Source organism: Oncorhynchus kisutch, linkage group LG24 (assembly GCF_002021735.2).
Source record: "Oncorhynchus kisutch isolate 150728-3 linkage group LG24, Okis_V2, whole genome shotgun sequence".
Classification (NCBI taxonomy): Eukaryota; Metazoa; Chordata; class Actinopteri; order Salmoniformes; family Salmonidae; genus Oncorhynchus; species Oncorhynchus kisutch.
Genome location: NC_034197.2, coordinates 12854037 through 12866341, shown reverse-complemented (window position 1 = coordinate 12866341; position 12305 = coordinate 12854037). Strand labels below are relative to the sequence as shown.

Sequence of the window (12305 nt, the reverse complement as noted above, 5' to 3'; positions counted from 1 at the left end):
TGTATATTCAATATGTGAAGGTGGTGAAGTATCTTTAAATCTCTTAAAATAAGAGCACATATAACACAATTCATTTCTTTCTCTACTTTCCCAATTATAACCTTTCAAATATGAGCTTTTGAGTCAAATAGACAATATGAATGTGAGATATGTATCAGTGGAGGCCAGTGACATCAAAGGGAGGTAGGTGCAAGGTTTTCTCCATAGTCGCATGGCTGACGTTTCAATTTCCCCCTCGAGCTGATAAGAGTAGCACCGGCGTGATTGAGAGAGCAAAGATGTAGCGGAGAACCAGCAAGTGAGATGGACTTATTGGAGCTGAAATGGGGTTTTCCATTTCTATGAGGAACAAGTCATAGAAATCCATTCTTATTCATCTCAGGACAGGAAAGAGTTGATACCGGTGAACGCACACACACGTTTTTAACATTTGCCCTCCTTCCCATTGATCAACATCTAGTTAACGACTTTCTCCTGGTCTCAATCATTGTGATGTCGTGTGCGTTCAGTGGCGTCAGTGTTTGGGTTCTGTAATAACCTTAAAACAACCTCGGGGGCTCTAGAGCCACGTCGTACTCCAGCGTGGGTCTCGGGCCCCAATTCAATCTATTGCATATAAAGAAAAACTGCAGTTTCACTCAGAATGTTAACTCTATTTTAAGGCCATGATTGGTTTTGTCCTTGAGAAAAACAACTCTGTCTTTTCATGGTAAACACCTCTAGTACCGCATTAACATTCAGAGAGAACCTGTACTGTAGTGCAATTTCCTTTATCTATGATTGATTGAATTGAGACCTTAGTTAGTAAACTTGTTTCCCAGGAGCCACTGCCTCCGTTCAGACCACCTCCTGCAGGTCACAGTTAGATAAGCTCTCATCCTACGAGACCTTGTCTGGGGCATAAGGCTGTTATGAGAGGAGCTGTCCAGTTCTGATTGAGGGGGCAAGGAGGAGAGATAGACAGAAGCTCATTTTAAAAGGAGAGAACAGAGGCAAAGAGGAGGAGAGAGGAGAACGAGGTGGTTTACCAAGGTTATTAGGGACAGACCAAGAAAAGCAGTGAGGCCACTAGTGATGCTCTGGTTTCATGTAGAAGCACAGGGTGGAGGAAGAAGAGTTCACACCTACAGGGAGGAAGAAGAGAGAGAGCGAGAGAGAGACAGAGAACAGTGCCAAGACAGCCAGACAGAGAGGTAGAGCCAGATAGATAGAGCGGTATAAAGCGAGAGAGAGAGAGAGAGAGAAAGGTAAAGAGAGACGCCTGCAACAGCCTTCACATGCAAAAAAAGGGAGGTACTGTAAAAGCTGGGTTATAATGTGTGTGTGTTTTGGAAGGAGTAGTAATAGTGTTTGAGCCGTGTTGAGACCCTACAAGTAGAATAAATAGTATTCTAGAAATACAATACTAGAGCGCACATGGTTAGTCCATGGTCAGTCTTCTATACGTATGTGTATCTTAAGCAGCAGCAAGTGTCTGAGGAGGCTGTGTGTCGAGTTCGGATTCTAATTATCTTGTTGAGAACATGGTCACTCTTCCGTGTGTGTTTGAGTAGAGTATTCGTCCTATCGAGTCCGAGGTCACTCACTGGGGTCGGGGACCCGGCCCAGGCCAGGTCTGAGGAGCAGCAGGACCTTAGTGCCCCCAGCCTGGATCAGCTCGATGGCCCGGGTGTGTGTGATGCCTTGGGTGGGCTCGCCATTGATCTCCACGATCTGATCTCCAACCTGTGGTAACAACACACAGGACATCCCACAGGGATGGGTTAGGGGAGTGTTCAGCCGGGGTAGGTCGCTATTGTAAAATAATAATAATCTTAACTGACTTGCCTAGTTAAATAAAGGTTCAATTAAAAAACATGACAGTAGAAACGGGTTAAACGAGTTAAAACTGGTTCTCTCTCACAGACGCCTTTCATCACACATGTAGTTTTGTACCCATTCTCATAGAACGAACAGAAGAAGCCCCCATTTATGAGAGCAAGTATTAACGCCCTGGGTTGACTCACGTGGATCCTGCCGTCTTTCAGCGCAGGGCCCTCCTCCGCCAGTCTCAGTATGAACAGGCCCATGTTGTACTCCTTCCCTCCCCGCAGACTGAAGCCAAACCCCCGCTGGCCTCGCTCCAGCTCCACGTGGAAACAGCCCTGATCCAGAGAAAATATACATCTCTACCACGTTCAATTCAGTTATTTCGGCTAACATTTAGCTATAATGTCATGATTATGTTGTAATAGATGTGTGATTGCAAGCTTGATGATATTCGGGGACCCAATGTCGCTGCCTCAAGGGTAGGAAAACAACCACAAACGTAGCAATAAACAACACAAGGAAACACACAGGGTTTGACCGTTTATCGCCATAGCCTCACCTGCTTGGGGCCCGAGGTGATGAGTTGTCCCAGCTCGCTGGGTGGGACGGACTTCAACTCCAGAGGGTCTTCATTCCTAAACAGTCACAGACAAAACATCACAGTGTCAGTGTTCTCTGCATCTACAGTACCGGACAGGTTTCTTCCCTCACAGGGTTCTGAGTGTCTCTTTCCTTCAGTGGGATTGTACAGCAGTGGGGTAAATTGTACACGCTGCAATTCTGCTGAAGAGACCAGCTGCTTGTTCTGTAAACTAAAGTAGCCGGCGCTTGCGGAGCTCATGACAATCAATTGTGGGAGCTGAGCGTCAGTGATACTAAAGAGTCCTTCTTAAAAAAGTGTGCTTTCCCGGACTGTCTAACGGGGAGAGTTTACATACTTAAGAGTGCCGAGTCAACAGCCTCCCTCTCTTGCTCCCCTTACTTCCAGAGACCTGCCTGACCCTAGCCATGTGTTAGAGATTACCGAGAAGGAGGAAGGGTTTGACTTGATTAGAGAAGAGAAAAGGGAAATGAGGAGAGATCCAGGGTGAAACCACACAGTGAGCAGAAAGAGAGAGAGAGAGAGAGAGAGAGAGAGAGAGAGAACAGAGTTAGGGGAGGAGAGGGGAATTATCGGTCTGTAGTAATGGATTAAGTCTGACAGGTAATCTGGTTTAAACAGGAAGATCAAAGACAGAGTGCAGGAAAACCACCCTCTGTTAATCCTTCTCTTTCCTCCTTTCCTCTTCAGGATGGGCCATGTAGCGGTGTGTGTGTGTGTGTCCACTCCTGTACCTGTCAGTGTGGCTGGCAGGCTGCTGGCCCACAGCTCTGTGCTGTGTTGCAGGGCTCTGCTTGGCTGAACTGGTTTCAGATGCAGGACCACTATTCTCTAAAAGAACACAGAAGACTTTCAGTATGGAATGTCATGCACACTAGCACTTCATCCTCACCAGTCATCTCAACTCCGTACCATTCCTCTTTCCCTTCTAACAATATCCAAATAACAAAACAAAAAACGGGTAATGCGAGACTAACAAACTTCGTAGCTCTACAGTAAACAAACAAAAAAAGACTACAGACTCCCATTTCAAGTAGGACTCGATATCCCAGAGTTCCGCGTGTCTGTGGAAGTTCTTACCATCCTCCGGCACCACAGTGAGGGTGACAGTGTTGCCGGCCTCCTTGATGAGCTGGACGATGTCGTTGTGGGACAGTTCCACGATGGACTGGGAGTTGACAGCTGAGATACGGTCGCCCACATTCAGCTGACCGTTGCGGTCCGTGGGGCTGCCCTCGATGATGCGGCCGATCTTGTGAGGGATAACTAAAGCGAGAGAGAGAGAGAGAGAGAGAGAGAGAGAGAACGAGATGACAGGACAATTTAGCTCAGCCCTGTCAGGTACAGTGCAGATGGTGCTTGTGAGGCAGTAATTGTTTTTCAATGTACTACCAGCCATACTGCAGCACAGCTTGCGGGAAGCCACAGAATTCTATGGCGCGTTATTTAAGTGTCAGCCATTGTTGACAGAATGACGCAATTTACCACAATCTGCCACCATCTACCACAAACCGTCGCGGCGTAAGCTCCAAACTTTGAAAGGAAGAACCCCTGTAATCAGACTAGCTGAACGTTCTATGATCTGATTCTCCCGCTCTCTTACCTCCGGGAGGCGGCTTGTTCTTGGAGGTCAGGATTACGAAGCCGAAGCCTTCGTTGTCTTTGCGTTGCAGGGTGACGTTGTAGCACTCTGGGTGTTGGGGGGAGCTGGCCGTAGGGACCTCGATGCGGAGGAGCTTGGGAGAGCCGTTAACCAGGGCTGGAGCCACCTTCTGCTGACCACCACCAACGTCCTCCTCTGATCACACACACACACACGCGCACACACACGCGCACACAGGGATGGGTTCATTTGGGGAAGCTTACAGTTTACATTTGAATCACCTAATTTTGACATTGTTGATGGTCTCTCTCAGCCATTCGTATGAAAGCTCAAAGACAATAAGTGGTTTTATAATGCTCAGTTTATGCCACCACATTATCCCTTTAGGCTGATCCAATGCCGTACCAGTGCTCATTTCAAAATGAACCCCACAATTACTGTACTGAAAGACTCTGATGTGTGTACGGCATATCTGAACTGAGCACAGAATAGGAAATCAATATTTGGAGTGAAAATCTTTGTCAAGTCTGGACATCAACCGCAACGCGTCTATGATTGATGCTTCATTTTTCCAGTTCAACCACGTCTGACATTACAATACATAAAATCCAAAAGTGTCTCTTGTCATTGAAGCTTATTTGTGTGTGTAAACAAAGCTGCGTACAGCAGGGGCTCCGGTCTGTCCATCCGTCAAGATATAACAGACCAGAACAGAGCTCGTCTTGTTTCCGTTTGTTATGTAAATCATCTCCCACGACTGGATCTGACATCTACAGCACTTCTCACAGCGATCATCACTTTTAGAAGAGTTGCACACACACACACACACGCGCGCACGCACACACACACGCGCACGCACACACACACACACACCTGTGTGAGCGAGTTTCCTGCGGACTGTCAGCAGGACTTGTCCGTTGCGGGCAGCGTTGGTCATCAGCTCCAGCACCTGCTTGTGAGATCTGCCCTTTACTGGCACCCCGTCGATACACATGAGCTCATCACCTGCCCGCAGACGCCCGTCCTTCTCTGCCGCTCCCAGGGGTACGATGGCACCAATGTACACCTGAAGCCAGGCAACAAAGGAGGGCATGATGACATGTATCTAAGCCACTCAAACACAGGGGCATAACTTTAACCAGATTTAGAGCCAGTTTCCCAGATCCAGATTAAGCATACTCGTGGTCATTGGAGGTAACCCATTTAAACCACGAGGCTTAGTCTGGGTCCGGCTAAACAGCCCACAGTGTGCCCGGAGTCTTCATGCTGGCCGAACCAGCAGTCTCTCTGGGAGGGTACCTACGGGCTGATCTGGCCCCTCTCCTCCTAAAACGCGGAAACCAAAGCCCGACTCCTGGTTCCTCTTGATGAACACATCTAGGTCCTTGGTGTTGGGGGCTGGACGGGGAAAATGAGGGAAAGGAAGAAGACACATTGAATTCACCGCTGCTATAGAGGAACAGGCAAAGACCGAACACCTTCTATGTTCAGTACTCATGAGGACAGTGAGGGTTAAGAAGAGTGATGTGTGAGACTGGCACCCCGTCGATACACATGGGCTGTCGCGTAAGGAAGCGGTATGTACTGTATACTCACGCTTGCTGTCCAGCAGGGCCTTGGACTTGAGGTAGAGTTGGGAGGGGTCGGGTTTGGGGGAGGCTGAGCGCATGGTGTTGGGGGGGAAGGGAAGGGGCTGGGGGGCCGGGGTCAGGGCTGGGTCTGCGGGGCTGAGGGTCTCGGTGCTGGTGGACATCTCCTTCTCCTGCCTCTCCTGCCTCTGCTGCGACATGGGAGCAGTGCACTGCAACACAACAAACCAGACGATTCAATTCAACTCTACAGCACCTTTTAAAGAAATGGCCCGTATAGCGTCATCTACAACTCAAGACACGTCGGGGTAATAGTGCTGGATTTAGCAAGACAGGACATGGTCTTCTGTACTCTCAAACTACTCTTAGACGTTTTCCACTAGTGTCTGCAGTGCCGGCCTTTGTTAACACAGTCCCTCATAAAAGCTGTAGAGAAAAAAACTTCCACTGAGCCAGATTCTTCCATTTGGATGTATTATATCTCAATACAATTCTATACTCTGTTGTAAAAGGCGGCACATCAGAACTGTTGAACATGGATTTACAGCTTAAAAACACTGTTACACAGTATAGCTACTACCAGCCAGGATGTTAAATAGCTGTTTGCCAGGAGCACATTCACCCATCCGAGTCAGCTGGCTGCCTCCAAAAATAATACCAGCGAGCGTGTGGCTCGCGAACAGCTCCCTGAATAATGTACGGCTCTCTACAGCAGACTGCTGTTGGTGGGGAATGAAACTAAGACAAAGTTATATCAGGGCTTGTTTTAATAATTCATCTGGGGTTTAAAAGCCCTGTGTTTCCATTTATGTTCCCAGACCCGCTTCTACACTCTCTAGGTGAGTCCCAAATGGTACTATTCCCTACATGGTGCACTACTTTGACCAGAGCCCTATGGACCCTGGTCAAAGTAGCACACTACATAGGGAATAGGGCGCCATTTGGGAAACACATCTCTGATTAGAATCCCCCGTAGAGGCCACGGGGAGAGTCTCTGGAAGAGAGGAGAAGGGTAATTAAAAGCATTTATTTGAACTTACAGGTTTTAGAGACTTCACAGGAGATGTCTGACCTGGGGAGAGAGAGGGAGAGAGAAAAACAACGTTATTAGACAGAAAGATGACTCAATACAGTATAATACCAATGTATTACGGAGGACAGGTTCCAGTGCCTTAGAGGGATGACAGGGTAAATGTGCTGGATGTGTGATGTATAATAATCTCTCTCTACTTCATCACTCTTTTACTCCTGCTCGGCTGTGGACACATCCTCTTTCATCTGCTTTAGCGCAGTGGTTCCCAAACTGTGAGGCAGGCCCTCTAAGGGGGGGCGAGAGGGATCGGCAGGGCCGGACGGCGCAGGGGTCAGTCCGGCTTTCAAGTTGTAATAGCACAAGGTGCCATTTTCGAAATTGGGTAGTGCATCCTCAGTTTTCCTATTTTCCATCATTGTATACATTTATTTAGATATTTATAACTGGTCAGAAATGTCCAGATCAACTAGCCCATGTCAGCTGACATTTTTTAGCTAGGTTTCTTTTTTGGGAGTAATGTTCGAGTCACTGAAATATCACATGAACACACATGGCTAAATGTATAGAATAGCAGGAAATAAACTTGAAATGTTCTCTCCTCCAACAAGTTGGGGTGTGAACAGATTGTGTCATCTGTAGTGTTTGTGGCCATAGAAATAGTCGTGGCACGCGTGGGCACAGGATGTTCCCCAATGCTGGAAGGGGAGGGGCCATGACCGTAGCCCCATACATCCTCTCTCCCTGCTCTCCTCTCTGATTCTAAAGCCAGTGAGATCATGGTTCAACTTAACCAGCTGGTGGCACTATTCTCAAGCATCAGCATGGGAAGGATCTCTGATCTCAGCAGAGAAACAGACCGAGGGAAGAGGGATGAGAGAAGAGATATGACATTGTGCCTCGCCGTGGGTTAACCTTGTAATGTATTGTCCACACCTGCCACCACAAGTCAGACAGTCTATTCAGATAAGGGCTCAGCAGTTCACCCTCATTAAGAGAAGCACAGTCACCATGAAGGGATGACTCAGGGGTGTATATCCAGCTGTATGACACACAACTAGTCACCACCTTTCATTGACCATGGGGAATGGTGACAATCCACATTGATATTACTAGTACCACATAGGGCAAGCCCCAATACTGCACAGCGGAAAGACCCTGGAGGCTTCTGAGTGTGTGGTGTGGTCAGCCGAGGAGACAAGTTCTTGTTCCCCCTCTCTGTGTTGGTCAGTGGTGGAGAGCTGATGTTACCCCCTGATCATAGACCCAGGTTCTACACCTCAGCCCCTAGGTGATCTCAGAGGGAACTCTACAGTTAAACACCCCTCCTCCTGGTCTCCTGCCAGGCCAGGCAGTGGTCGGTCTCCTGCCAGGCCAGGCTGTGATCGGTCTCCTGCCAGGCCAGGCTGTGGTCGGTCTCCTGCCAGGCCAGGCTGTGGTCGGTCTCCTGCCAGGCCAGGCTGTGGTCGGTCTCCTGCCAGGCCAGGCTGTGGTCGGTCTCCTGCCAGGCCAGGCTGTGGTCGGTCTCCTGCCGGATCAGGCTGTGGTCTCCTGCTAGCCCCTCCTTCAGTCCCCCCACATCCTTCCCTGGAGCAGTCAACAGCACAACCTGAATCTGCTCCCTCCCCCAGGCCTCCTCACAACAAACAAACTCTCTGGCTGAAAATACTGCACCTTGACTCCTTCAGAGCACTGGAGCACACGTCCCCAGGTGAACATGCTGCATCTTGACTCCTTAGCATTCCTCAGAGTATTGGAGCATATTTCTATGGGTCAACACAACGTACAGCATCTTGGCTATTGTAGTGCAGGCAAAACGGAAAGAGCTCTTCAGTTTATTCAGTGACAGCATCCTCTTTGAAGTGGTGAGCAGGGCCAATATCACTTTCCGTCATCCAAAATGTCAGACTGTCAAAATGTCTGCCAATGAATGCTTATCTAACTATCTGGCCAAACACTAGAGACACTTGAATCTAACTCCCACTAGCATCCACTCCTCCTCACCTTTCTGGTCAAGGTATCATATTCACAGCCCCACTATTACTGCTCTCTGAGCCTGCCTGCTTGTATGCAGAGGTGAAAATGGGAAATAGATAGTGGGATAGACGAGCATGAAATTGCTTTATTAAACGCTGGCTCTGGGGCCTCTGGGGCCTCTGGGAGGGCCGGCTGCTGAGGAGCTGAACGGCCATCTAATTGACTTCCTCGAGGAACTTCTATTACTACAGTACGTATTCACAGCCGCACGACCCCGTCACACTAAAAAGTCATGACATCACTAATGTGGCAGTGTACAGTTTAGTCTCGCAGCTCCTCTGAATCCCAGTATGTTGACTGTGATGAAGGCACCACCTCCTATGCATCTCCTCCCACCATCCCCCGCTCTCTCACCTCCCCTGAGTACCAGGACGTGGACCTCGCTGCCCACCGGCAGGTCTTTGAGGATGTCCACCACCTGGGCGTGGCTCAGTGTCTGGACGTTCTGACGGTTGATCTCCTTGATAACATCCCCCTTCAGCAGGCCACGGCACCACTGGGCATCCAGGATCATCTTCACCTGAAATGACATTCCAATAGGTTTCGATTGGATTGGATTCGGTTAAGCTATGTCACATTAGATTACCTTTCTTATCCTCCGGAAAAAGTACATTCGGTAACTCTTAATGAACTTTTATAAAGTCTTTGCAACAGCTACTGCTACATAAGGCATTATTATAACAATCCGGCATACACGAGGACAGCTATAGTAAAGTGTTGCCGGAATTCATTTTTCCAGACATAAAACAAAACCGACCACTCGTCACCCAGATATAAATGGTACCTTCTGGCCCAGGGGGCAGTCTGCGATGGCAAAGCCGAACCCTCCCGGCCCCTTCACCAGGGGCACGCCCACCAGCTCCGGCTGCAGCAGTGTGGGGTCTGGACCCTCAGGATAGTGGCGCCCCCCGTTGGTCATGGTTGGTACTGCAGTGGCGGTGGTCTGTCAATCAATCAACTCAAATCTATTTATAAAGCCCTTTTTTAAAAAAATTTATTTATTTTTATCAGCAGTTGTCACAAAGTGCTTTAAGAGAAACCCAGCCTAGACCCCTAACAGCAATCAAAAACAGAAGCACAGTGGCCAGGAAAAATTCCCAAGAAGGAAGAATCCTAGAGAGGAACCCGGGATCAGCAGGATGGCCCATCTTCTTCTGACTGTACCTGTCTAGGAAGGGTGCCGTCTGGGCTGGTGACGTAGTGGATGTCCTTGGTGTTGGAAGTGGAAGGTGACGGGCTGGCCTCGGGGGCCAGGGGCAGGGCGGTGGCTACATCCCCTGCGGCATCGTCACTCCCACCGGTGTCCTCAGGCAGGGGGTAGCCCCGACACAGCACCATGTCCACGTACTGGTTGACTGGGACAGACTGAAACAACTGAACCACATCGGCATGGGTCTTCCCCAGGACACACAAGCCGTTGATGTCCACGATCACATCACCTGGTAGAGCGGAAGGAGAGGAGAAATAGGAGGGAAGATGTATCAGCATTGGGTACTGATGGGTACATTCCTAGAGCGTTGTGGTTTAGTCGTGACAATTTCCAGAGAATAGAGTCAATTAAACCACAAGTCCGTTTGAATCACTTTGGTACAAAGTGCCGATTCCAAAGCACATTCAGGTCAAGAGCTGAAACGCGTTTCCTTCCTTCCTCATGTCCACAGCTGCTCTGGGGTTGATGAACGAACAACATACGGTACAGCATAACTCTATATCATTCCCCTCATCCTCCCTCATCCTAGCCTGGGTTTATTAGCTCAGCTGGTCCCAGACAGATCAATGAAGAGTAGGGGAATGTTCTCATCTCCAACCAACACAAACATCACTGCTGGCTAGCTGCTAGCCCCCCCCCCGCCGGCTAGCCACCCGACACAATCAATAGCTGTTACTAACAAACACATCTAACATTTCGCTGTGTTATATAAATGAGCTGAACAAACCAAGATCAACAGCCAATCACTGTCAGGGCAAACACGGTAATTAAGCCCATACTTCACGCACACGCATTCACGCACCCTGAACGGTTCGAGTATGAGTCAGAGTTAAGGAACCCGAGTTAACGATTAAACTCAGAAATGAGATGGGACCGCTTCAGAGACCCAATGTCCAGATCAAATTACTCTCCATGCTCATTAAAATGGCACCACTCTGGCATCAATTACTGCCAGCGGCACACTTAGCCTGGACGGTTCAGAGACAGAGAAACAGGCGCGGATTGGAGAGCATCTTATTGCTGTATTATTAAAGAATCAAAAATGTAGTTGGTCACCTAATCATTTTCGAGGACAGCGAGGGGGAACGACGTATGGAAACATTTGTTCCCTTGCGGTTGTACATTTAGAACGCTGGGCAATAGCATTGTTATGGTTGTGACACAATATGGTGTACAGCGCTGCAACGCGTTACCGCAGGCAATAAACAACTCATTATAACTGCATCTGATGTCACGGTCTATAGAATGAATATTATCCTAAAGCATCCAGTGAGCCACTGGCAGGTGTATATCACTAGTAGTAATGGTTGTTGACAGCATGGACTATATTCTGTACGTCACAACCTGACCCAAGATACGTGACCACACTTCTAGATAAGCTCGTAAGAACCATAGGTACGCAAAGAAGCACAGCCAAGGGACCTATGAAATCTGAAATATATGGCTCCTCTTCAAATCAGGGCGCTCGCCATAACATGAACTGTTACTGACGTGGAGTACAGTCCATGAAGATTAACCTTGCTGGTGTGTGTGTGTGTGTGTAGGAGTCTGTACGTGTTCACACGCACGTTCCTACACTCACCGGAGGCCATCTTGTTGTCGTACGCGGCAGGGCCGTCTCGGAGCACGTTCTTCACCTGGAGGAACTCGTCATGGCGGTCGCCCCCGATGATGGTGAAGCCAAACCCCTGGGGGCTCTTCCTTAGAGCTGTCCTCAGGACAGAGCCCTGGAGGTGGGCTGGGTCCCGCACAAAACCCCTCACACCCACAACAGGCTCATCTGATGGAGAGAGAGAGAGAGAGAGAGAGAGAGAGAGAGAGAGAGAGAGAGAGAGAGAGAGAGAGAGAGAGAGAGAAAGAAAGAGAGAGAGAGACAGAGAGAGACAGAGAGAGAGAAAGAGAGTGAGAGAAAGAGAGCGAGAGAAAGAGAGCGAGAGAAAGAGAGCGAGAGAAAGAGAGAGAGAGAAAGAGAGCGAGAGAAAGAGAGAGAGAGAAAGAGAGAGAGAGAAGGAGAAAGAGAAAACACTTAAGAGAAAGATTACTCAATACAAGAAAAGCACAGAGAGAGAGCGAGAGAGAGAATGGGAGATGCAAATTGTAGGAGGGAAATACTAGATCAGCAATTTAACGATAATTATTATGACTGTAATTCAGCTAATTGCTCTCAAATCTTATTGACCGATTGAAGTATTTTACTTGACAAATTAGTGACTATTAATTCCTTGTTTGTTTGTGGCATTATCATCACAAGGCCTGTCAGTGTTGTTCAGCTGCATTGATCTGACAGAGAAACCACGCTAGGCTAGCGCTAATCCACGATGACAGATGACAGTGACACATCTATGCCGCTACGCTTATTTTAGTCTAATATATCCGCATGGGACAACTGTGTGTGTGTGTGTGTGTGTGTATGTGGCAGACAGACA

At 48.5% G+C, this 12305-nt stretch overlaps 1 protein-coding gene across 3 annotated transcripts in view; it reads right to left on the bottom strand.

The window, feature by feature from the left end:
• LOC109869451 (membrane-associated guanylate kinase, WW and PDZ domain-containing protein 3) overlaps positions 1-12305 on the bottom strand; it is a 187238-nt gene that overhangs the window by 3442 nt on the left and 171491 nt on the right. For 2 of the 3 annotated variants that reach the window (XM_031803530.1, XM_031803531.1), the window contains 14 exons: positions 11462-11659; positions 9834-10108; positions 9454-9612; positions 9024-9189; positions 6643-6674; positions 5610-5814; positions 5317-5411; positions 4887-5079; positions 4014-4208; positions 3491-3676; positions 3145-3241; positions 2369-2444; positions 2007-2144; positions 1587-1725 (listed from right to left, as the gene is read on the bottom strand). In XM_031803530.1, the coding sequence (XP_031659390.1) occupies positions 1587-1725; positions 2007-2144; positions 2369-2444; positions 3145-3241; positions 3491-3676; positions 4014-4208; positions 4887-5079; positions 5317-5411; positions 5610-5814; positions 6643-6674; positions 9024-9189; positions 9454-9612; positions 9834-10108; positions 11462-11659 (2154 nt within the window). Of the gene's footprint in view, positions 1-1028; positions 1125-1586; positions 1726-2006; positions 2145-2368; positions 2445-3144; positions 3242-3490; positions 3677-4013; positions 4209-4886; positions 5080-5316; positions 5412-5609; positions 5815-6642; positions 6675-9023; positions 9190-9453; positions 9613-9833; positions 10109-11461; positions 11660-12305 lie in introns of all 3 variants that reach the window. The other variant, XM_031803532.1, reaches the window with a different exon arrangement.